The sequence below is a fragment of the Acomys minous genome (genome assembly GCF_964271855.1).
Source record: "Acomys minous genome assembly, chromosome: 2".
Classification (NCBI taxonomy): domain Eukaryota; kingdom Metazoa; phylum Chordata; class Mammalia; order Rodentia; family Muridae; genus Acomys; species Acomys minous.
Window position 1 is genome coordinate 28,981,645 of NC_140484.1, and position 24,061 is coordinate 29,005,705.

Consider the following 24,061-nt stretch of genomic DNA (forward strand, 5'->3'; position numbering starts at 1 on the left):
GAACCTGGATTGAGAAAGTGCCTCCAGAAAGATGATCTAGTTGTTGATCACAAGCCTGTTCGGCATTTTCTTAATTAGTGGTTGATGGAGGAGGGCCCAACCCATTGTGGGTGGTGCATCTCTAGGCTGGTGGTCCTAGGTTCTATTAGAAGTCAAGCTGAGCAAGCCATGTCTGCAAGCCAGTAAGCAACATCCTTCCACGGCCTCTACATAGCTCCTGTCTCCATGTTCCTGCCCCAACTTTCTAAAAGATGGACTGAGATATGAAATGTAAGTCAAACAAACTCTTTTCTCCCCAATTGCTTTTAGGTGTCATGTTTATCACAGCAATAGAGACGCTGGCTAGGATGGAAATTGATAGCAGAGAGTAGGGTATTGCTGTGACAGACATGACCATGTTGCTTTTGAGAGGAATGGGAAAGGACTTTGGAGTTTTGGGCTAGGAAAGTCACTGACTATTGAGAACTCAGTAGGATGTTCTGTAGGAGCTTGGAAGACACGAATGTTGAGAGGAGTAAGATGGTGGCCTGGCTTGTGAACTTTCCGTGGGAAACAAAGAATCTACCAGGCCATTTGTGTGAAGCATCTGTGGTGTCTGCTCAGTAGGAATTGACGAATCAGCTTGGGTTAACAAGAGACCAGAACCACTAAAGTAAAATCTTTGCTTCTGTGGATAATGGATACCGGTAGCTGGGGCTAAAGAATCAGCTGCAATTAAGGAGAGAGCAGCACTGTTGAGGTGAAGACTTTTGGGCAGTGTTTCTTCAAGGTCACCACACAGAAGCTGTGTTCCCGAGGAGCTGGCCAAGGTTGCTCCCTGTGCTGGCAGCTTAACTTGGTAGTGTGAGCATCACCCACGGCACAAAGGGGTCATGGAGAGCAACTGAGGCTTGGCACTATGTGGCAGGGTAAAACCCCTAAAGAGAGCCCAGGAGAGGCTATTGGTGAAACTGCAGCCCTATTGCATCATTTTAGAGATGTCAGTGCCCTGGGATGACCACCAAGAGCAGCGGTAGTAGTGGAATAGAGCCAGCGGGAGCCTAAAGGACAAGCTGTGTGTGCTGCAGAAGGTGGCCAGAGAAATGACCCACATCGTTTGGAGGATTCCAGAAGATCATGAGTGGAACCCAGACATTAAACACTAAAGTAATTTGCAAGTTGGAGTTCAGTTTTGTTTTGATTTGATTATTATTATACCCCGATTCTTCTCTCTTGAAATAAGAAAGTTTAATTTATCTTTTATTTTATAGGAGCCCACAGTTGAGAGACTTACAATTTTAAAAAAGATTTTTAAAAAAGAGATTGAACTTTTAAAGTATTTAAATTTGTAAGGACTTTTTAAGTTTGTAAAATGTTTTATATTGTGATGTTTATATTAATTTGTGATCTTGAGGGTGAGTAAGAAAGGAAAGTCGTGGCTTGACAGTCACGTGATTGTGTGTCAAGTTGACAAGGGGTCAGTGGTTCTGTCTAGTTTGATGTCAACTTGACACACATTAGAGTCTTCTGAGAGGAAGGAACCTCAATTAAGAAAATGCCTCCATAAAACTGGGCTGCAAGGAGGCCTGTAGAGCATTTTCCTAATTAGTGATTGATGGAGGAGGGTTCAATCCATTGTGGGTAGAGCCTTCCCTGGGCTTGTGGTCCTGGGTTTTTTAAGGAAGCGGGCTGAGCAAACCATGATGAGCAAGGCAGCAAGCAGCATCCCTCTCTGACCTCTGCAGCAGCTCCTGCCTCCCTTCTCTGTTTGATTCTCTGTCCAAACTTACTCCAACAATGAACAGTGACATGGAAGTATAAGCCAAATAAACCCTTTGCTCCCTAACTTGCTTTTGTTTGTGGTGTTCATCACAGCCATAGAGACCCGGATGAGGACATATACCTTCCCCTTGCTAGACATGAAACACACTGCAGTGATTCCTTAAATCATGCGATCATTCTATGTAGGTTCTTAATCATGAAATGCACTTGCATTTGTCCCGCAGATGTATTTGTTGCATTAAGCTGCCATGCAGGTGTTCAGCATCACTCTCTGCTTTGTTTTCCAGTGTTCCAACATTCCAGAGCCTTCCTGATGAGATCCTCAGCAAGCTGGCTGATGTCCTCGAAGAGGTAATTGTTTTGATCCTTTGGGCATCTTGAGATGGAACCCAGACTGCACACACAGGCTGTGTTGCTTTCTCTCTCAGCTCTTTGATGACAAGTCAGAATCTGCCAAGAGACCTTGCCGATTTGTCCCCATCTCCAGGATGAGCTATAGGTTTGACTTCAAATTAAAAGCAGCTTAGCACAACCAAACCTTATATACAACTAGACAGAGGTGCATCAGTTACAAGGGCAGACAACATCATACTCTAGTAAATATAATGTTACTTTGACACCTGTGAATAATACGCTGACATTTTTCTTCTTACTTCAATTAATCATAGTTGTTGTTATCCTGAGATTAACAACTTTATAAGGAGAATTAGTAGTTGGGTCCATATATTCTAAGCATCTGTGTGTATTTTGCACATATAAGTTTATGCTCGAATGTGGAATGCTTTTCTTTTGACCCCCATGGAAGCCGTGGTGGTGAGGACGAGGAGAAAGTGGAGTGGGGCTCCACATGGCCCACAGAGACCCTTCTTAGAAAGGAAAGGAACTTCTTCCACCCACACTGAGAACCTCTGCACAGGATTTAAAGCATCCTGTTCCCTCGCTGACTGTGTTCTTCCTGCATAACTGAGCTCCTCCATCTAGATGCTTCTGGGTCTTGATTGACAGCGGAGACTCTAACTTCAGGATAAGCCATGCACAATGGCAAATTCCTGTGACCCAGCATTCAGGAGGCAGAGGCAGGAAGATGAGTCGTTCCAATTCATCCTTGGCTACATAGTGAGTTCTGGGCTAGATTGGTGTGTAAGACCCTGTCTCTAAAAACCATAAAGAAGAAAAGAAAGGAGAAAGAGAAGGAAAGTGTGGAGGAGAGGGAGGAGAGGAAGGGGAAAGCAGCGTACACCCAAGGCATGGCAAGGCAAAAGGGTGTGTTGGGCCTTTGGGGGCTTTTGGATTGCAGTTTTCAAAGGCTATAAACTATCTCTAAATAGAAAAGACTATGTAATAATGTTTTAATATGTTTATTTTTAACTGAATAATTTTTTTTTTGTAAAAAGGACTGACTAGATGGAAGCTTATGGGTGTTACACAAGTTTAAGGTGAGACAGGGCAGTGGATTAAACAAAAAACATTAAGTCAGAAAAGGCCAAAGGAATTCTTACTCTAAACATGGGTCAAAAAGAGGTGAGGACATAAGCTTAGACAATAAATATGCTTCTTAACCTTGTTGTGAAATTTTCTCAGAAAAATGCAGATTTGTAGATGAGAAAAAAGTAAGGTTAAACTCAAAGGTCACATTTGTTTTGGACTTAAGCATGGCTTATTAGCTCTTTTTATACTCTGCAGAACTTCTGAAAAAAATATTTTATATGCAAACAATATTCACTGTAATTTTTGTTAGTTGCATTGAAACTCTTGACTTCTAGCCAGTGAACAATTTAAGCTGGATCCAGGAATGTGACAGGCTTTGTTTCTTTCTCGTGTCTGTTTAATTTTTCTTGCTTTTCTGTCCGGTCTCCATTTTAGTGGTTGACACTGTCCTCTGCAGGTAGTGGACATACAAGTTTTGATTCTCGATGAAAAATTAAGAAATCTGTTGCATTTTGTTAAGGAAGCGCAGATACATTAATGGGGCTCCTGGAACAGTTACTGGTGGAGATGATGCAGACCGCTAAAGCAGGATATTACAGCTCAAGTAGGACATCCAGGGAAATCAGTTTAAATCCCTCTCAGGAAATAAGAAATACACACACAAAAAAATGATGGGATGGTTGGTGCTCCGTTACAGAGCAGTTGCGAAGCATGATGAAAGCCGTGTGTTCTTTCTCTGTCTTGTATAGATGAGAATCAAATAAATTCCTCATTGAGTATGGTGGTTCCTGCCTATTCCAGAACAGAGACATATAATCAGGAAAAATTTGAATTTGAAGACAGCCTTGGAGTGGTAAATTCAAGGTTATCCAAGGCTACAGTGTCAGGCCATGTGCCAACAGATTAAAAACTAAAGCATAAGGAAGATGAGGATGAGGATGAAGGCGAGGAAGATAGAAGAATTGAAAAATTTGGAAGGTTATTCAGCAGCCCAGGGGAAACTCGAGAAACAGACGACATAGACAAGGTGACATCCCAGGGCAGGCTGTTCACCCATGTCCTCTTTTATTCAACTAATCTTCACTGAACATCCCCCACACAAACAGGAGTCTCAAGCTAAAACAATAACAAAAGAGGCACGGTCAATTCCTCATAGAGTTTACATTCCAGAAGGCGAGAGTCCTAAAAATCAACCAGTCACAAGAAAGCCTAATTGAAGGACCAGGGTGATGGCTTCGAGGCTAAGAGCGGTTGCTCCTGCAGAGGACCTTGGTTTGGAAAACAAAGACACATGTTAAAAGGCTTGCTCTAAGCACCTTTGTCCCCATAGATAATAAAGACAAATGCTGAAGGAAAGAATGTAAGCAGAGTGTGAGAAATGCTGGCGTATGGGGGGGATGAGTACATATTCGAGTTGTCAACTAAATAAAGGGGATGAGGAAGGGTCCAGGGGCCGGGGAAGCCCTCTGGGAAACACCTCTGGGAAAGGTGGTCTGAGGAATTTTGGAAACAGTGTGAGGTATCTTTATAACGAGGTTGGAGTTGGGGGTCATGGGAAGGTGTGCTAAAGCTATAGAGGGGCAGGTAAGTCATGCAAGGCCTTCTGGTCCACCACAGTTGTTTAGGATTTCCCTTAGACTTTAAGCTGCCTAATAGAATTATTTGACGTATGCTTCTAACATGATTCCCATGATGGGGAGTGTTGGGAATGATGGCGAAAAGAAATGATGGTCACTTTGTTAACTGTCATAAGGAGGAGATTGAGAAAAGATGGCAGAAAGGCATTGGTTTTGAGAGAATAACTCAGAAGGTTTATTATTATGCTACATGGCGGAAGAAGACAAAGGAGTCGAACATGGCATCGAGACTCTGGCCTGAGTACAGGACAGAGTGGGGTTAGTGTTAATGGAAATGAGGAAGACTAAGTACATTGGAGTGAAGAGACACTACCTTAGGGAGGTAGGATGTGAGGAAAGAGAATCCTTGAGGCCCTTGGCAGAATATACGGCTTGGATCAGCGTTTGACAAGCAGCTGTGGGTTATCTGGATGTTTTTCTGAGGGACCAAATGCAGATGAAGACGAGGCAGAATGTTGAAGCTGGTAGCAGCCAAAATTTACTAAAATAGCACGAATGGGTCTGCGTAGAGCGGAGTATAGTGAGTGAGGAAAAGGGCTGGAGTATACTGCTAAGGAAAAAACATAAACAAAATTATGATTTAAAATGTCATTTATATAAGCATCTGAAAATACTTTTGGCTTAGTAATTATAAACAAAGCCTTACTAACCAGATACATATATATGGTTTCCTAGAACCATATATAACCTAGAAAAAAAAAAAGAAAATGAATGAACAAGTGAGGGAATGAGGGCACAGGGAAATGCTCTGATTTATTCTTAAGAGTTCAGCCTTAAGAGGCAGGGGAGTAAGTAGGGACCAGTGGAGCCTGTGAAAATGCCAAAAGCAGTTTAGGCCTTAAAATTGAGAAGTGTAGCCCAAGGAAGAGTCCTCAGAATTTGCTGTTGGGTTTTGTTTAAAAGACAAGGGCAGAAACAGAGAAAGCAGCTGGACAGGGGAAATGGAGCTGACTGGAGACCAGGAAGTACTGTGTTAGGGGAACCAGCACATTGCACAGAGGGTAGGCTTGGCAGGAGAGGCAAGGCGTTGGGTATATACGGAGTGAGTGGCTGATGCGGCGGCTGGAGCTATGTGATCCCGGCGGAAGGTTTGGTTTCCTTGTTGAAACAGAAAGCAAGGACATAAACAGGATGAGAGTGGGGTAGGCAGATGAGGCACTTAAGGAAATAGATGGTGGGAGAAAATGGAAATTTAGGAATACGGGATTACCAGCTATCATTAAGGCCCAATTTGATGATGTCAAGTGCTTACCTAAGTTAAACAGCACAGAGAAAGATTTGTTTATTTGTTTAATCAGCTTGTTAGGGGGTCTTGCTTTATAGCCCAGGCTGATTTTTGAACTCATCATCCTTCTTCCTCAATCACCAAAGTGCTGGGGGTTACAGGTGTGAACCTCAGGCTTGATTCAAGTTTTCTTTCACTTTTAGTCTCTTTATTGTTCCTTTTGCATAGATTCAGGTTCCAGGGAGGCAGATGAGAGGACCTAGCCAGGATTGTTATTTTTCCGGGAGAAGATGTGAGGGCCGGGTAATTGAGGACACACACAGGAAAGTTCAGCATGTTTGATGCTGGAACTTGGATTGGCCAGTGAGACGTCACGGAATCAGTGGGCTTCGGTTTCATGCAGCTGAGGAATTTTTGGACTTCGGTTGCTAGAGTGGCTGAACTTGAAAGGAATTAAGAATAGGTTTGTCCCCAGGTAGAAGCTATTCTGGGAAATCTGCGGTCCATTCATAAATTCTTAGTCTGAGGCTTATTGAAGTAAGCTGTCTTATGATTTATCGGTCTCTTTCGTGTGTGACCGAGGAGTGAACCAGAGCATGGCTGCATTTGACTTCTGTGTTGAAGTATAAAAGAAATTCATCACCAGAAGACTGGGTGTATTTCTCTCTGGATGTGCTGACCTGTAACCTCTGTGAATGGAAAACTGCTTTTCCCCAGTGGGCCTTTCAGCTTTCGCTTGTCTTTGTGGAATACACTGAAGAACTCTGTGATGAGTGCACATGTGCAGGCACACGTACACATGCACACATGCACACATGCACACATGCACGGAGGTGTGTGCCCATGTATGGATGGGGTGTGTATCTGTGTTTCAAAGGAATCAAACCGAAGCACAGATTCATTAGTCTCAAAGCAAAACAAAGTGACAGTCTGCGAAATCCTTTAATCAGTTTCTTTCTTCTCCACAGCTGTGAGAGCATGTGCACTGTGTTACGTAACAAGAGCCACAATGCTCTAATGCACACCACAAAACAGTTCAGCGTTTTCTTTTCTTTCTTTCTTTTGTTGTGTATATATGTGTATATCATATGTACCGGTTCTTGGAGGCGTACACATAAGGGTGCATTGTGTGGAGGGTGGAGAAGGACACTGGCTTCTATTGCTCTTCACTTTAGTTTTTGAGACAGAGGCTCTCAGGGAGCTGGAAGCTAATTGGTACAGCTAGGCTTGCTGGATGCTGACCTCCAGCGATCCCCCTGTCTCCACACCCCCAGCACTGGCATTATCGGTGAGTGCTGCTGCCAAGCCCGCCTTTCATGTGGGGGCTGGAGATCCGAACTCTGGTCTATTGTTTTTAAAATCACATGTATTATCAGTATTATCTGTAGGCTCGGCGTATTATCAGGATTGTCTGTAGGCCCTGCTAGCAATCAATCAAGACACAGACACTTGTTATAATTTAAAATAGCCTTAGTTAACCTGGGGCAGGGCAGATATCAATCCTCTAAACTACTTTCCACAGTAGAGCCTCAGGCATGGGATCCCTGTCTCAATCCCATGCCATCTGCTTCTAATAACTTCTATCAAGCTACCTCCCATCCATAATCCCAAATACTTGCTCATGTTCTTCATCTGGGCCAGATTCTCTGTCCACGCCGGCCATGTGTTTCTCCTCCATCTAACCCATGGCAGCCTTCCTCTCTTTACTTCAGGTCTCCCTCCTTCTCATGGTGGTCTTTCTTCTTCCCAGAATTCCTTCTTCCCCTAGCCCCACCTATCTCCTTTGCCCTGCCCAGGTGGGATGGCTTTTTATTAAGCAAAAGGTTGGTCACAGAGACAGTAAGCAGTAATTAGCATTAAAAATACATCAGACCATCCCCCAACACTGGTCCTTTGCTTCCAGGGCAGGCATTTTCTAACTGAGTCATCTCTTTCCCCCACCCCCACCCCCACCCCCACCCCCCACCCCGGTCTCTAAGTCACACTTTCCAATTAGGAGCCGCTTTCGCTTTCGTGGCTTTCCTGCATGTTTGGGGGCTGTTACCAGAAAGCAGTGTGTAGCAAAGGACAAATACAAATGGAATCAGATGAGCTGGCCTCATGCATTTGTTTTTAGGACATAAATATTGAAGTAAACATACCAAATACAAAGTAGATATATAAATATGCTACCCGGCACAGGCAAAATGCTTAGCTCAAGTTGAATAAACAAAAACACCAAGAAGCATAATGAATTAGAGAAAGTGGAGCAAATCTGGAAGAGCAACAGCAATAGCATTATCACCTAACATCAAAGACTCATGTGCTCACGTAAGAACTAAGCTTTCTACCAATACCTATAAACTGAGAGAATCCCAAATTATTTCGTGAGACGTATCTTTATAGCCAACAAGTAAGTCTGTATTTTTGCAAATACTTAAGCAACCCCTGTTATTGTGCCAGGAAGTGCTCTAGGGCCTGGGGATTTAGACTCAGCAATTGTTCTTAACCATTGAGCCATCTCCTCAGCTCCCAAATGTCTTCTCTTTCATTGTTCTTAACTGCTTTCAGTTCTGCCAGAAAGGAACTGATCGACTCTGGACAGGAACATTATGAGGTTTCTTTGAAATCTCTTATTTATAATCAGCTAACGTAAATAATATTTTCTTCCTTAAAAAAAAAAAAATAAGTTCTGCCTCCTGGTATTCAAAGCCAAGCTGGAGGAAGTTCAGAGAGCCTGTTCTTCCCCAGTGGCTTTGTCTTAGAGTACTCTCAAGCATATGCTTTTGTTGTTCCTGATTTCTTCTGTGCTTTCTCTTTGGTGAAGCCAACCATTCATGTTTGTAATGGATAAAAACATAGAAACTGTGGGGGGGGGATGAGGGGCGGGAGAGAGAGGGAGAGAGGGAGAGAGGGAGAGAGGAGAGAGAGAAAAAGAGAGAGAGAGAGAGTTAAAAGGCCTAGACTAAACCTTCAGCTTGAATCACCACTTCTTATATAGAGAAATAAATACAGAGTGGGAGAAATATGCAAATCACTGATATGATAAGGAACCCAGTTTTTGATTGTAGTGATGTCTCTTCAACATCTTAGCAGAGCATCTTAAGTGGGCAAATTATATGATTGGAATTTATATTGATTAAACTATCCTAAGGATGGAATTTGATGCCAATTTTGACAACTTCAGTCAGTGAGAGGCTTGATCTTACTTGGGGTCACATTTGAGTTGGCTACTACACTGACAGTGGTGATCAGGTGGGGTTCAGAATGTAGAGCAGTCAGGGAAGTTACATGTTCTGGAAAAGTGCCAGGTAAAAGAGATTTTTGTTGGGGTGTTGTAGATATTTGTACACTGATTTGATGCTTAAACAATGGTGCCATTTCAGTACCTGTGTGACATTTTGTGTGCTTTTAGTCTGAACAAAGGCCTCCCTGGTTCTACATCCAGGTTTTAGATACCATCATAAAAAAAAGAAAAAAAAAAAAGAAAACCCTTGCTCGTTCCTTTTGATAGACCTCTGCTCTTATGAAAATTTGCCCCTCAGATCAAAAAAAATACTTGATAAAGGAGCAAGTCTCAACCTTTGGGTCATTATCTCTTCAGTGTCTGAATGACCCTTTTACAGGGGCTACCTAAGACCATCAGAAATATCAGATATTTATATTATTATCATAACAGTAGCAAAATTACAGTTATGCAGTAGCAAAAATCATTTCTACACACTAGCATTCATTCTGTGCTGGGCAAAGAGCCCCTGGTAATTCTACCTCAGGTAAATTTTCTTCTCCTATTTCAAATTTACCTGTGGGCAGGCTGAAGCTAAGAAGGCAAAGCTATATAAATGGGGAGCTACTTTACCCAACAGTCCAGCACTAGAAACAATGCATTTGAAGACTAGTCTATGATATACCTTGCAAACTTGAGTGATATATGAAAAAGAAATAAAAAGGGGGTACTTTTTCTGAACATCTTTGCCAGTTTTTTTTCTTGGAGTAACTTGTTTTTCTCAGTCATAAATTTATGCTTGTTATCACAGAGATCCATTTAAAGCCTTCCACAAGTTATGACACATGCCATTCTGGGCCGTTTTATCACCATAATATGCATGCTTTGCCCCCAGGGTATTTGTGATTCATTAAAATGTGGGTGCATGCTGCAAGTTAGGAGTCAATCCGCTATAAACCAGCTTTCTAGAAATCAGAGAAGAACATCCTTGAAATGGTGGCCACAGGTAAGTGTTCCGGCTCACTCGGAGCTTCTCATTTGTCGTCATTTGGGCAGTGTGCAAATTGTGGCTATTGTGGATTTGTGTGAAAATGGAAATTGATGGCCTCCCTGAGTTCAGCTGTGGTGAGATCCACTCATGGAGGTGGCTTGGAAGTCAGCGCCTACACAGACCACCATGAACAGAGACTGAAGATGAACACCAGATAAACCGCCCTGATTAAAGACAAAGTGACCTAGAATATCTACATAATCTTTTTTTTATTATTATTATTATTATTATTATTATTATTATTATTATTATTATTGGAGCCCTCATTGTACCTGCCAAAAAACAGGTTGTGAGCACAGAGGCTTTGCAGGAATCAATGACTAGGGGCGTACTTGTGCTGACAAACAAGAGGTTAAAGATAAGAAAGCCAGTTGGACTTCTGGTTTTAGCCTCAGAATACAAAGCTTTTCTGTCCTACACAGTGTTACCAAAGAGTTTGAGAAAAGATAAGCCAGGTTTTCCATTCCAGGCCTCAGGGGTGGGGGTGGGGCATACCTCAGTGCACTTCCCAGTCCCTGACAAGGGCAGCCTACCACCTCCCTGTGGAGAAGAAGGCCAGCAGTGGCTTAGGCCAGAGGCTGCAGACTGCTCCTACGGATAAAGTTCCAGCCCAGGCAGGCAGAACTTCAATCATGACTGTTCATCAGATGTCAGTCAGTGTTAATGGTGGAGCAAACTGTGACCAGCCAAGGCTTTAGGGATAGTGCAGTGTGACAGACACTGTGTCTGTGACTCTTACATTTCCCCCAATTACTACAAGATTATAAAACTGAGCTTCTCTGGGCTCTCTGCAAAGTGAGTGTTACTTTTTTTTTGTTTTTAACAAATGTATGTTTTATTGTTTGTTTCTTGCTACCAATAAAGAGATCCCAGGGGCAAGGGCAGGAATGCTGTTCAGTTACACAGCGTTTGTTAAGTATGAAAGAATATGGGGTCAATTCCCAGTGTTGGTTCAAAAAGAAAGACCTGAAATCTAATAATGCTGGAATTTTCCAAGCCATACAAGAACAAAGGGGAATGGTCAATTGCAGCTGGTCTTTGCTACTCTGTGGGTTCTTATTTTTCCCACTCTTTGTCCCCCAAGTTTCACCCCTTAACACTAGATAGGAGAAAAACAAGGATAGAGAGGAGACAGGAATTAGGAAAATCCTTAAATTTAATTTCTTTCCTTTTGCTTCTTCTTTGACCACAGCTACTAACAAACCACAACCAACCTCCCTAAATTGCCAACAACCACTGACCCTGGGTCTGGGGGGGGGTCCTCAAATTTATGTACCTTCTGAAAAGTTCCCAGGATTCCAAATATCACACAATCGCGGAGACTATCTGCAGCTGGCAGAAGCATGCTTTTGCTAGACCATGAGGAAATCATAGTCAGCTGCTGTGGGCAGTCCAAAGCAGCCACAAGCCTACACTTGGGATTAAAGGGCTACTGTTCTTCTTTCTTGCTTCCCCTTCAGAGGATAACTTTAATCGATGTCACCTGCTTTGTCTTTAATATAGCTACTCTCTGGTTGCTTCTCTCTACTCTGGATGGATGATGTTATGTAAATCAGTTTGTAATACAGTCATTAGTGGTTGCAGGGAGGAGGAGAAGGCTCTAGGACTGCTGGTAGAGAAACTTCATGGTCCCCAAAGAAAGAGGAAAACAAAGACAATAAGGGAACCAAGGACGGGAAAGTCACCAAGAAGCAGTATGCTTCCCTTTTGCCCTCAACACTCTCTTTCCTTGATTCCAGGGAAACAAAATGCTAAACACTTGGAATGATGTATTAAAGAACACAAATACTTTGTGAGGACTGCTTTCCAATGTGAGACCCTGGGTCAGGGAGCTGTAGGCTTCTAATCAGTTAAGAGAGTGGAGGTTTTGGTAGCCATCTCTTGTATGTAAGGCAGATCTGCCAGCAAAAATCATGAGGACTTTTCTATTCCACTTAGTTTCTCATCCACACGAAAGCAAGATGCTGATCAGAATATATGGATTTGTGTGTAAATGTACATTGTTATAATCCATGCCCATGTTTATCTCTTTGTATAGTACAAATATCGGGATCTCAGTCTTGGCTGCACGCTGTAACCATGGCGCCAACAGTCATCAGTCACGTGATCTAGATCATTTGCTCACCTTCTCTCAGCCTCACCTGTCTCTTCTGGAACATAGTGATAGCAGTGGTACCTACTGTATAGACTTGTGTTTAACTTTTTAAAACAAAACTTTTCCTCTGCTAAGAGACTTCATTTTTTGAAGACCAGTTTTAGTTTAATGGGAAAACTGAACAGAGTGTAGGGGCTTTCACTATTCCTGCTCTCTGTAGATAATCTCCTAGTAGCACTGCCTTGGTGAAGTTCCTTTATTATAATTGATGGGCCAACAATGAAACATTGACCTAAGTTCATTACTTACATAAGAGTTCCCTCATGGTTTGTTCATCTGTGGGTTTTACCAACTATGCTGTGTGTCTACCACTAATGTGGTGTACAACCCCACTTTATGCTGCCATCTGTTTCTCCCTCTTAGGAATGTTACTAAAGTAAATGACTTATTATTTCCAATTCCACTCACTCATGGTTAATATTAGAAATGAACTAACTTTTTATATTTACATTATTTCTTGAAATCTTACAATAATCACTTGTCCAGGGAGTTAAGTTTGGATTTTTTACATAGACAATAGTATAATCTGTGAATACATAGTTTGGTCTCTTCCTTACTCACCTACACCCTTCACCTCCCTCTTCCATCTTTCCCTTATAAAATCACTCAGGCCCTGTAGTGCCATGGCTGGTATCAGTGGAACAGTACGGAAAGAATGCCTTTGTCCTTTCTGTAGCCTATCTGATGGGATGCTCTAGCCCCTCACTATTAGGTAGATGTTAATGATAAGTTTCATTTTCTTTTTAATCCTCTCATTTTATTTTATCCTTCTTTTCTTTCATTCTGAAGTCAGGTTGAGGAAATTATCTTGCACTCATAAGTACTGACAGTTTTTTTTTGTTTAAACACAAGTGAATGTTTTGTCCCTCAACTATTGACATAATCTTGTGATTTTTCTTCCTGTGCTTGTTGATATGAAGGTTATAGTAATTGATTTTACAGTGTTAAACAGGACTTGAGTACCTAGAATAAACCTTACTTCATCGTTTCTTTTCTCAAGGTTATGTTGGCTGTAAGCTAGACTTTTTCTTTCTATTTCCTACTTCAGAATCTTTCTTTTCTTTTCTTTTTCTGTTTTTGCTGCATCCTAGATTTTTTTCCACTACAAATATTTTGTTTGAATAAATACATATGTGCATGCCTTAGGTTTAAATTACATTTACAGATAAAGAATACTATTAGACCCAGAGAGTAACATGAAGCCAGTGTTCCTTTACCACACATGCATATATATCCGGGGAACAGGGAAAGCATGCACCTTACACTCTAGACACTAGAAGAAGAGAAAAACAGGGGTTTGGGGAAGCCATGTGGTACCATCTTGCCTGTTGTTTTCCTGCTGCGGAACCAGTCCAGAGCTAAAGATCAGCTGGGGCTGCTCCTGACCACATGCAGTAGCCCTTCTCCTACAGTTAACATTAGGCCAAGGGCATTAGCTACAGAAGGTACCCACCAGTTACCCCAGAACAGTATTAGAGATGGACAAGGAAGCCACACTATGCTTTTTCAGAAGCATAGCAGTGAATGAACTGTACCTCCTATAGGCTTAGGCCAGAATCATCCTATTGGCATCTGTACCGAAACAGGTTCCCCATACTTCCTGCATCATCTATTGGGCTGTAAGGTGCAATTGGCTTCCAGGGTATTGGGAATCTCTATCTTTCAGTCTCCATGATAGATTTCAAGTCCTTCCAGTGTTTGCCCAAGCACGTATGATGCCTGATCAGCATGGACATCAGCATCTTTTGGGGTACCATTTTATATATGGAGGCATTGCTTTCTGTACTGCAGCCTTCACCAGAAAATAATCTTGTTTTCTGCAGTGCACAAATATTCAAGATGCCTTCAGCCAGTGCATGCCCTGGAGGACCAGCCCATTCAACAGCACATGGTGTCTGCTCCACTTAGCAGATCAGAGATAGGATCATCTCTTGCTCTGAGGATTTGAGTCTTGCTCAGTACATCACAGTAGACATTTGAGCTTTCTCCTGACACTGTCTGCTCTTCTTGTTTCTCAGAGTGTCCCATAATTCCCAGTCTTTGGGCTCCCGCAAGATGATGGTGCTGAATGTTGAACTCTCCTTTCTGCCTTTGCATCTGTCTCTTCCATCTTCTCATTGGTTTCTTGTTCAAGGAGAGCTATCACATACTTAATTTACTTTAGCATGTCAGCATCACTGACCATCACATTAGCAGTGACATCAGGACTGTAGACAAGTAGTCTAAGCATGGGATTTGATAGGTCTTGGTTTTAGTTTCATTTATTCCAAACAGTTCACAACTCCCGAGACTTCTTTTAGCCAACTGTTACCTAGCAATATGCAGTTTTAGCTACATTTCTGATATTGATTTCTAATCTAATTCAGTGCTGCCCTGAGTATATTCTTCATGTGATTCTTACTTTCTTTCAATTTGTTTTTTATGACATAGAATGCAGTCTACACTGATGGATGCCTCCATGGGCTTGTGGGGAATGCATTATTACTCTGTTGGTGAATGGCATATTTATTACACATATGAACTGAATCTAGTTAAATGATAGTGTGTTCAGTTCCTCTATTCCCTCACTGAAATCCTGCCTGCTAGATCTCTTGCCAACTACAGAATCTTGAAATGTCCATCTTGAATAATGCATTATTCTATTTCTCTTGGTGGTTGTTTTCATTATTTTATGTCATGTATTTTAATACTCTATCATTAGACATGTATTCACTAAGGACTTTATGGCTTCTGTAATCCTTCTATGACTTTATCATGCCCTTCTGTATTTCTGATAGTTTGCCTTGCTCTAACATCTGCTCAAAATATAATCTAATAGCTACTTCTATTTTCTTGTGATGGATGTTAGTGTGCCTCCTTTCTCTCTTAAGGAGTTTTTTCCTTCTTCATACTGAGGATTGAACCGAAGTCTTCATTGCGCGTGCTAGGCAGATGCTCCATCACTAAGTTACAGCATAGTCCTCTATTTTTGTGTGTGTTGAGATGGGGTTTTATAACACATACAGCATGGCCCTGCACTTAGAGAGCTCAAGTTTCTGAGTTTCTTGGTTCAACACTACACCAGGCTGATATCTTATCTTTTAGCAGGTATGTGCCTTTTTATTTACAGTGGGTTTCTTGTATTTAGTTCTTGAAGTCTGCTTATACCATATTTGAATTTTATTTCAGTCTGGGCATTGAACTCAGGATTTCATGTGTGCTAAGTAAACACTATTTCTGAACTACAGCCTCAGCTTTTATGTCCTTAATTTCCCTCCATTTGATGTCATATCTGTAGACAAGAAATTTTTTTTTTCTATCCATGTGGTATGCTCTGAGCTTTCTGGATCTCTGGTTTTATATGTGTCAGTAGTTATGTAGTTATGGAACAGTCAGCATTTTTTTTTACTTCAAACTTCAAATATCACTTTTATTCCTTTCTTCACCTAAAATTCTCATTACATAAGAGTTCAGCATTATACAATTATGTCTCAATCTTAGAAATTCTGTTTTATGTTTTGCTGTTGATGATTTTTTTTTTAATTCAATGTTGAGAATGTTGAGAGTCCTTTTAGTTTTGCTTTTTTTTTTTTTTTTTTTTTAGGTGTGGCAGTGTCTCACTTTGTATTTCAGACTGACTTTTAATTCATGGCATTACTTTTCCTCAGCTTCCTGTGTTTTGTGATTAAGGCACTGAACATTAGCTTGTTTATATTGCATAAGTTCCCTGTTATTGTGCAATTTTTGATATTACTATATATATATATTTTATTTTATTTTATTTTATTTTATTTATTTATTTATTTATTTTTTCTTTAAGACAAAGCCTTCCTATGTGGCCCAGGGCTGGCCTCAAAGTCACAACTGTCCTCCATTAGTCTTGAGAATGCTGGAATGGGGGGGGAACATTTTTATTGAAAGTTAATAAATCCCTTCCTATGTAAGGGATGGAGATCGACAAGCTGTTGGTGGAAGGATTTATGTCTGTCTAAGAGTTAGACCATCTTTACTCTTTGCTGTAGTAAGGTGTCAGAGGCTGAGACTTCCTTTTGTTTCTGTTCCCTCCTTTGTCTTTAGGTTTCCTCAGAAACTACTTGTTTAATTTATGATAAGAATTTCACTCTGTAGTTCTGACTGGGTCTGGGGTCTCAAACAAAAAATAATCCTCTTGCTTCAGCCTCCCAAGTGCTAGAATTTCCCCTGTGAGTCATCCTGGTTAATTAGAAACGTTTTAAAAACTAGATGCTAATCATGACTAATAATGACTGTTCTGGCAGGATAAGCCCACTGTTACAGCAGTGGCATGGATGTTATGAGAGTAACCAACCACTTTCTGATTGGCTAACTAGGCCAAAAAATCCATGACTTTCCAATTCATAGGGGAGAAACTAATGCTAATTCTCTTAAATGGGCATAGGAATCTGTCCCCTCCCCCTGAGCTCTTACCTTTATACCCATAAGATTAAAACAGATTCAAACTGAGCAGTACATAGCCAATAAGAGACTGTGGAATGCTTTCTATCCCATTCCATGCTAAATGGAATATTTATATTAAATCCTTACTTTCAAGACCCAGGGATCATTATGGAAGATGGAGTAGAAAGATTGCAAGAGGGAGTAGACATCTGTAACAAAACCATATTCATTGGGCCTATTAAGACAGTGGGACTGTAGCATACATGAGCTTACAGCGCCGGTGGGACTCATGAAACTCCACCCAGTATTTAGCTGGAGTTCTGTTTGCAATTGACAGCTGCTGGCAGAGCTGGGTCCTTCAGGGCTCTGTTCTGGCAGGGGTTCTGTTCTCTAGTAGATAACCCTGCATGCATGTCCATTAGTACAGCGCTAAGTAGACTCAGTGGGTTTAAAAATAAGGGGCTTGATGTGATGAGGGGAAAATCATGGATGGATGAGAGAATGTCATAATTTTGTTTCTATTGTCATGGTGAGAAGCCATGGCCAAAACACTTTTAAAAAATAAAATAAAATAAAACTCATTTGCCAGGTGTAGTGGCACACGCCTTTAATCCCAGCACTTGGGCTGCGGTAGGCATATTACTGTGAGTTTGAGGCCAGGCTGGTCTACAAAGCAAGTCTGGGACAGCCAAGGCTTCACAGAAAAGAAAAAGCACTTAATTGAGGGCTCTCTTACTTTTTGAGGGTGAGTCCATGACCAACATGGTAGGAAGCAAGGCAGCGGTCAGGGAAACATAACACCAGAGCAGTGGCAGAGAGCTCAGGTCTAATGCTAAAGGTGGAAGCAGAGATGGGGATGGTGGAGGAGGAGAGAGAAGGCAGAGAGAGGGGAGGGAATAGAGAGAGAGGGGAGGGAATGGGAACAGAAGAGGGAGGAGAAAGAGAGGAGAGGGGAGAGAGAAGAGAGAGGACAGATGGGGGAGAGGACAGAAAGAGAGAAACTGGTCTAGGCATGCGCTTTTGAAACCTCAAAACCCACTTCCTGTGACAAACCTCCTCCAACAAGACCACACCTCCTAATCCTTCTCAGAGCAGTTCCACCAACTAGGGACTGAGCATTCAAGTAGAGGAGTCTATGGGAGCCATTCCCATGCAAACCACCAGAGAGAGGAACTGTAGAGAAGGAATTGAAGCACAGAGTTAATCAGAACACATTACATACAAGTAGAAATTCTGAACAATAAAAAGAATAAAAAAAAAAAAAAACAGGTACTGAGTCCTGCTGTCTCTTACATTCATTGTAAATGAGGGCTCTCTGTTATATGGGGGTACAGATGACCCAGTCGGGTGTTCTAAGTTCCTGTGGTTAGCTCTCAGTCTTCAGTGAGCTGTGTCTGGACACCTCCCTTCTGCCATATCAAAGGCAAGGGCCTCGGGGTTGGCTATATGCTTCCCCCTAGCTTAGTTAGTTCTATAAGCCTGCTGATATTCATAAGGAGAGTCAGAGGGTCTGTATATCTTGTACAAAGGGAGATTTTTCTTCTTCTTCTCTCTGTGAAGAAAACATAAGGATTTGTTTCACTATCATTATGAGAACATATTCGAGTTCTTATGATAAAACTCACCAGAATGAAACTCGGCCCACTCACCATATAGCTTCCCTCTTGTTTTCAAGTTCACCGTGTTCCTTTTGACCATATTGTTCGGCTGGAACTGAAGAGATGTTCCCATTCTCAGTTTTCCTCAGCAAAACTTCCCCCCTTTTATTAAAATGATAGGTATAACAACTTCCAGCCTTTTTTTGAATATTACTGTAATGGCCATGTGGGAGACTTCAGCACAGTGCATGGCGCAAAACGAAAATACGATTTTCATCCTTACTATTTCATTACAAAAGATCCTTAGTCATAATAATGTAACACAATACAGGGATAACAGTATCAACACAGCTCTCTGAATGTGGTGTTTCTGCATAAAATGTGAGGATTGTAGGATGGATTTACTATTATCAGATGCGTGCATGTGGATCTACAGGACATGAAGTTCTCAGGTTATATGAGGACATGTTTGAGCTGGGAAGTGGACCAGATCGCCTGCGATGGGAAGGAATAGTGGCGAACATGAAAAGCAGTGGTCGAAATTGGGATCAAAGTAGGGTAAGTTTGGGAATAGAAGAGATGATGAATCTGATAATAGCCTCTGTATATATTTGACCCCAGACAGAACTGATACACACAGCCCTGTCTTTTGTATTCAGGATGCTACTTTCTGATGAGCATTGCTGTTTGTGCCATGAGATGCCACTGAATGGTTTATTCCAAGCAAGGCTGCCCTCTGGTTCATAGCTGTCACCACAGTTTAAAGCAAAACTGTCACAGACATTTGATCTGCCCAACCTCTTTCCTCAGGCAGAGCCTCACCACGATGATTGCCTGGGCTTGCTCTATGGGCTGCTGAGGTTTGCAGTGGCCCATTGTTGCTGCAGCATTCGGAAAGCAACGAGAGAGTGTTTCTTTTCCTCTGCCTGCTTGTGGCCACATCAATTCACCACAGAGTGATTACTTATAGCCTAATTCCCCTGAAAATTCTTTGCTTAGCATTGCTTTTCCCTGAGCACTGCTTCTAAGTAGCTCCACAGCTTTTCTTGCTGCCAGAACTTCATGGTCCACAATGCTGACTCACTAGAAAATCATTTTCTTTATTAGTATTGTGTGTTGGGAGAGAGGGAAGCTAAGGTAGAGCCACTTCTCCTTTACCTTAACATGGGTTTTTGACATTGAACTTGGGTCAATAGGCTTGCATAGCAATCATTTTCCCATGGAGACACCCAAGTCACCTTTTAATGCTAACATTGGTATGTGGCTCTATTTGACTAATTCCATATTCATTAAGTTGGAAGGATCAGACTTGCTGCACAGAGCAGGTTGTGCTGTATCATGAACACTGAATTCATTTTCGATCTAGACCTTGGTTCCAGTGTTACTTTTCTTATTCTAGATCACATAGTCACTAGGGAAGGTTGCTTATGATAGAGATCCCTGAATATCCTCCCTAGAGTGACTGAAACATCTAGAAGAGTCTGGAAGCTTGTGTGTTAAACAGTAACTATAACATTGCAAGCCAGAACATGGGTTATCAGCAGTGACTCTTTCCCCCAAACACCTACTACAAGTGAGTTATACAACAGGACCCATTGGAAATTGGAAGTGAGGTCGGCACACCCAACAGGAATGCACTGCACTGTCTACAATGCTATCCTCATATTCCTACCTCTACTACCGCTGAAGAGGAAAATGAAGCCCAGCATGGTGTCTGCCTTAGTCAATGTTCTACTCCTGTGAAGAGACACTATAAAGGAAACATTTCATTGGGGCTGGCTTACAGTTTCAGAGGTTCAGTCTATTACTGTCATGGCAGGAAACATGGCGGCATGCAGGCTGACTTAGCACTGGAGACTGTGGTTGGGGGTTCTACATCTGGATCAGCAGACAGCAGGAAAAAAAAGAGAGGCATTGAGCCTGCTTTGAGCATTTGAAACCCCAAAGCCCACCCCTAATCACACCTGCTCTAACAAAACCACACCTCCTAATAGTGCCGCTTCCTGGTGACCAAGCTTTCAAATCTAGGAAGCTGTGGAGTTCTTTCCTATTCAAACCAGTGTCTCATGCATTTGAGAGGCCAGGAAAGAAACTGTCCCAAGTTCAAAGCTAGCTTGAACTACAGTGTAAGTCCCTGTCTCAAACCAAATAAAAACAAAAACAAGACAGGAAAGAAGAGAGAAAGAGAAGGAGTGAGGGAGGGAAGGGAGCAGGAGAGAAGGAAGGAAAGACAGACACAGAGAGTTAGAAGGAGAGAGACAGAGGAAAAGGCTTGATTTTTGTCTCTACCTTTGTAGAAATGTAAAATGTACTCTGATATTTTGGCACTTACACTTAAGGCTGGGGTCAATAAATTGTTTATTATTGATTTTTTTAAATTTCTTGAGAGCTATGAATGGCTTTTGTAATTTTAAAAGGTTAGAAATGCAATCAGAGGAATAACATTTCATCACCCATGACGATGAAATAAAACCCAAACATGAGTTTTTCTAAATTCCAGCCATACTAGTTTCTTGATTTCTTGGCTGTGACTATGCTTACTCCCTATCAGTCATATGAATAGTTACAGAAGAGACCTGATCAGCCCAAAGCCTGGAGCACTCACCATGCAGACCTCACAAAGAAACATTAAAGCTTGCTGATTTGAGGAAACTGGCAAGTGTTTCCATCACCATCTCCTGTTATAGGAACAAGTTCATCTCGGCTCACCAAGGCCTCCTAGCTCAAGGCAATGGTGTGCATTGGGTCCCGACCATTCTCCCTTCCTCCTGTCTGTCCATGGCTGGGGAAAAAGACTCCTGTGGTTCACCATGGCTCTGACTCTATCCCCTCCAGCTGGAGGTCTGGCCCTGAGCTTGGGTCTCAGACTGCATTGACCCTCTGCCCTATAACCCCAATTTCTGGGTAACTCCCATAGTGTGACAAGTCAGCAAACACTGACAAGGTCTAATGTTTTCATTTCATAGATAAAGTGACAGACTTGCTTGTGAAGGCGGTTAAGGAGCTTGCTGAAGGTATTTGCAGTTCCTGCGGCTGTAGACTGAACAAACTCCAATCCTTCACCAGTCTTTCTGCACCCTATATCACGTGCTTTGAGGCTATTGCCAACGGCCTGTGCCTCTGTAGTTATAGCAGTTGTGATGGTTTCCAGAAAGCGGGTTACATTCTAACTGTAAATAGATCCAATAGACCTTGGTAACCTCGAAAGCATTTAAAGTGGAAGCCAAGAGACCCCTGAGGCTCCTGTTAGCACTTTTCAGTGTCAGCTTCTTCAACAGTGTAAGGGCCAGAAGCATGACCGGGAAGAATAAGGCATTAATAAGGAATGATCTTGGGTACTCGGACAGACACTCGAATGTCCAATCTTCCTCTTTAATCAGCATTAAAGCATTCTCCATTTGCAGAAAGGGATATGTGACTGGACTTGAACGTCTAAAACTATGTTTGAACAGCTGTAGCCCATCCCGTGATGAGGGTCACTATTATCTACCATCGTTTCCTGCCATCTGAATGGCTACAGTTGTTGATCTTCCTTCCAGAAAGCCAGGCTCATCCTGACTGTGTGTACCAAACAATGAAATCCTAATCACTACTCCGTGCTCTCGAGATGACCGAAGCAGCTGTTACAAAGATCAGGGGTTAGGTTGAGGGTGTAGTTTACTGACACAGCGTATGTGAGGCCAAGGCTTTCATCTTTAGACCACTAATTACATATATAAATAAACAAACAAACGAAAAAAATTTAAAAGAAGAAAAGGAAAGGAGGAGGGAGCCGTGGCAGCTGTGTGACTGTGTTGATGACTTGGGCTCACCAGCTAAAAGAACTTTGGGTGTAAGCAGTCCTGGCGGATACCTGAAGACTGATCACTAGGGCGGTCAAAGCAGGGGTAGGTGGTGGAGGGTGGGTGAGGATAGGGTGTGAGATAGAGAGTGAGCAATCTTTGCAATACAGTGAAATGCTGATGACTAGAAAGAAATTCAGGTTTTCAACTGACTTAAAAGGCCATTAACTTCATTCCAAAGCAGTTTGGATTATACATTACAGGTCAACCAAACCTGGCTCCCTCCGTGAATTGCAAATAGGTAGCCAAACTATTTGTTGTAGTCAAGTAACCTTTAGCATGATTACTACTGATACACAGAGTGATGAGACAGATGATTTTCATGGCTCAAGTCATGTTCTGCTCTCCCGTTGCTCTGTATGCTTTGAAATGTCATTGACCTACCAATTGCTCAACACTTATCAGTGAATCAAAAAGGAGCTTTAGCTGGGCGTGGCGGTGCACACCTGAGGCAGGTGGATCTTTGTGAGTTCAAAGCCAGCCTGGTCTACAAAGCAAGTATGAGAAAGCCAATACTATACAGAGAAACCCTGTCTCGAAAAACCAAAAACCAAACCAAAAACAAACAAACAAACAAACAAAACTAAAAAGGAGTTTTATCAATAATGTAAAGGCCAGGCTTACATAGACTGCTAAATGGAAGGTTATTGACTGAATTTTGTTTTTAATATCTTAATGACATACTTCAGTTTTTTTGGCATTATCCTATTCAATATAAGAATTCTAACATAGGGCTGGAGAAATGCTTTAGTGGTTAAGAGCACTGGCTGCTCTTCTAGAGAACCCATGTTCAATTCCCAGCACCCACATGCCAGGCCACAACTGTCTGTAACTCAAGTTCCCTCACACAGATATTCATGTACACCAAATGACAAATATACATAAAAATAAATAAATAAAAATTAAAAGAATTCTAATATAACTGTAAAACACAAAATGTTCAAGTTTCCAAAACTGTTTCCTAAGTCAAATATAATTATGAGAGATAGATAGTGCCTTCCTTAGTATACTACCATATTGAAATCTAACAACACTTTTTGAATTTTTCAGTTTCCCAGGAGCATGTTACTTTGATTTTTTTTTTTTTAATCAATTAACTGTACACACAACACTATGAAAAAACTGTTCTGGAGTGCTGGTCTAATAAATTTCCTAATAATGTTATCTATCTCTCACAATGGCTTCTTCAGATTCCCGCTCTCTGCAGGCAGGATCAAGGATATGGGTAGAGAAAGAAGTGACGAAGGAGGTGACATAGTTTTAGGCGCTAGAGTCTCTGGGGCGCCAGAATTCATAGTGCGCATGTGCAGTGGATGCCGCTTTCGCACTGGCTCTCCACGCCATCTTACTAGTCAGAAACCACTCTTGATGGCCACAATTTTTATGAATAAAGACATACTGCCTAATATTTAAAAATTAAAAAAAAAATTTTCCCATGTATGGCAGTGGGGTGGGGTTTTTGTGTGTGCATGCTCCAGCCTGTCAATTCTCTCTACATGTATGTGAGTTCTGGTTGTTCAACTCAGGTCATCAGGCTTATAGGGCAACTATCTTCATGTATGTAACCGTCTCACCAGCCCCTATTACTTTGAGATTTATTTCTATACTTTTCTTAAATTTAGTATATCTTATCATAATTCTTTTCATTAAAATTGAAATTCACAGTCTTAGAACAAAAGTATATAATAAAAGCATATATATATACTAGTAATAAAAACATACACTTACATATAGGATTTTTGCATTTTTATTATTATGTATATT

The 24,061-nt window shown here is 41.6% G+C and overlaps 1 protein-coding gene across 3 annotated transcripts in view; it reads left to right on the plus strand.

The window, feature by feature from the left end:
- The window catches only part of PRKG1 (protein kinase cGMP-dependent 1), a 1,157,800-nt gene that overhangs the window by 852,175 nt on the left and 281,564 nt on the right, over positions 1 to 24,061 (plus strand). For all 3 annotated transcript variants that reach the window (XM_084764176.1, XM_084764175.1, XM_084764177.1), the window contains one exon: positions 2,049 to 2,112. In XM_084764176.1, coding sequence (XP_084620302.1) covers positions 2,049 to 2,112 — 64 coding nt within the window. The remainder of the gene's footprint in view (positions 1 to 2,048; positions 2,113 to 24,061) is intronic.